The 1,875-nt window shown below is 34.8% G+C and overlaps 1 protein-coding gene across 1 annotated transcript in view; it reads right to left on the bottom strand.

Annotated features, from left to right (window-relative positions):
* LOC111083890 (regulating synaptic membrane exocytosis protein 2-like) overlaps positions 1–1,403 on the bottom strand; it is a gene marked incomplete at both ends in the record, with an annotated part of 10,452 nt that extends 9,049 nt beyond the window's left edge. Inside the window, one exon of the mRNA XM_022380612.1 lies at positions 1,299–1,403. Coding sequence (XP_022236320.1) covers positions 1,299–1,403 — 105 coding nt within the window. The remainder of the gene's footprint in view (positions 1–1,298) is intronic.
* Positions 1,404–1,875: the final 472 nt, after the last annotated feature.

Genomic DNA, 1,875 nt, shown 5'->3' with positions numbered 1-1,875 from the left:
GAAGCAACCGGAGAGAGAAATCGCTCCGATTTTTATCAAATAATAATAATAATAGTAAAATTCTAAAAAAAAATATTTAAATGTTGAATAAAATTAATCAAACGAAACATCAACGTTTTTTACTTGCACAATAATTCATTTGTAAAAAACTTTAAAACTCTACAAACGAATTTTCTTATAAACCTATGTACGCGTATAATTTTCTTTGTTTTTAAAATGGCGCCATTTACAGCAATGATTTCCCAAATTTTACTTCCGTTTAGTTCATCCTTTAGGCCCGGCATGGCCAGGTGGTTAGGGTGCTCGACTCGCAATCTGTGGGTCGCGTGTTCGAATCCCCGTCCCACCAAACATGCTCGCCCTTTCAGCTGTGGGGGCGTTATAAGGTGACGGTCAATCCAACTATTCGTTGGTAAAAGAGTAGCCCAATAGTTGGTTGCCTTCCCTCTAGTTTTACATTGGGATGGATAACGCAGATAGCCCTCGTGTAGCTTTGCGCGAAATTCAAAACAAACAAACAAACAAGTTCATCTTTTTCCGTTACCTGTTTAAGTATTTTTACATTATCCCAGTTAATAACATGTTTAAAATTCGACACATATTCTGCCAAAGCCGATTCACCAGTTTTTAATTTATTCACTACATCTTGGTGTTCTTTTACTCTAAATTTTAAGTTCCTACTTGTCTGTCCAATATAACTTAGACCACAAATTTATATATATACCACATTTATCCCTTAATTCAATTTAATCTTTCAACCCATTAATTATATGACTTAATACGTTAATTCTAACATCAAATATAGGGCAATTAATGTTTCTTCATATGATGAGGATTTGATTAACGTATTTAAAACAGGAAGCGATTGATAGAGGGTATCAACCTCAAATCATAGATAAGGATGTACAGTAAATATTGTAACAAACTTCACATTTCTGGATATACTAGATTGCGGATAACAAAAAAGGAAGCGATTGATAGAGGGTATCAACCTCAAATCATAGATAAAGATGTACAGTAAATATTGTAACAAACTTCACATTTCTGGATATACTAGATTGCGGATAACAAAACAGGAAGGTAGAGAAAGATTATGTCTCGTTTGATTAATTTTATTTAAAATGTTTGCACAAAAACGTTTTACGTATTGATATTTAAATATTGTATTGATTAGTTCGATAGACTTTTCCTATTATTGATTTAAGTAATCAGTAAAGTTAAATTGTGACTGAAAACTTACTGAAATTAAGAAATCACGATTTGCTTTTGAAATATACATAACATAAAACTTTGTTTACCATTCTTCGAACAGATGGAACACGCTGCATTCCAGCCCCTGGTGGTGGTTCTAAACCTAAACGATCCTGACCCTGGCGGCGTCGACAGAAACTGCATTTCCATCGCTAAACATAAATAAAAACAGACAGGAAATATAATGGGAAACTTTTTAAAACGCTGATTGAAAAATACCAACAGTTATCAAATTAAAATGACTTCTTATCGAGACCAACGTAAAAGTGAGTTTACAGCAACTAAAGAATTGAATATCTAAGTCACAACACTTTTTTTCTGTCATTTGAGAACATTTTTATCGGAGAACATTGTCTATGTATATTAAGTAGAGTTCTCTGTCTGTCTGGTATTAAAAGGTTGGCCCCCCCAGTGGCACAGCGGCATGTCTGCGGACTTAAAACGCTAGAAACCGGGTTTCGATACCCGTGGTGGGCAGAGCGCAGATAGCCCATTGTGTAGCTTTGTGCTTAATTTCAAACAAACAAACATACAAATTAAAAGGTAGAGGCACTCAGGTTCGTGTAAGAAATATTTGAAGGGGGCAGCGTAGGAACTCGTACGTTAGCTAGTTTAACGTCTCTC

Source organism: Limulus polyphemus, unplaced genomic scaffold (assembly GCF_000517525.1).
Source record: "Limulus polyphemus unplaced genomic scaffold, Limulus_polyphemus-2.1.2 Scaffold11928, whole genome shotgun sequence".
Lineage (NCBI taxonomy): Eukaryota > Metazoa > Arthropoda > Merostomata > Xiphosura > Limulidae > Limulus > Limulus polyphemus.
This window is presented reverse-complemented; position numbering and strand designations above follow the sequence as displayed.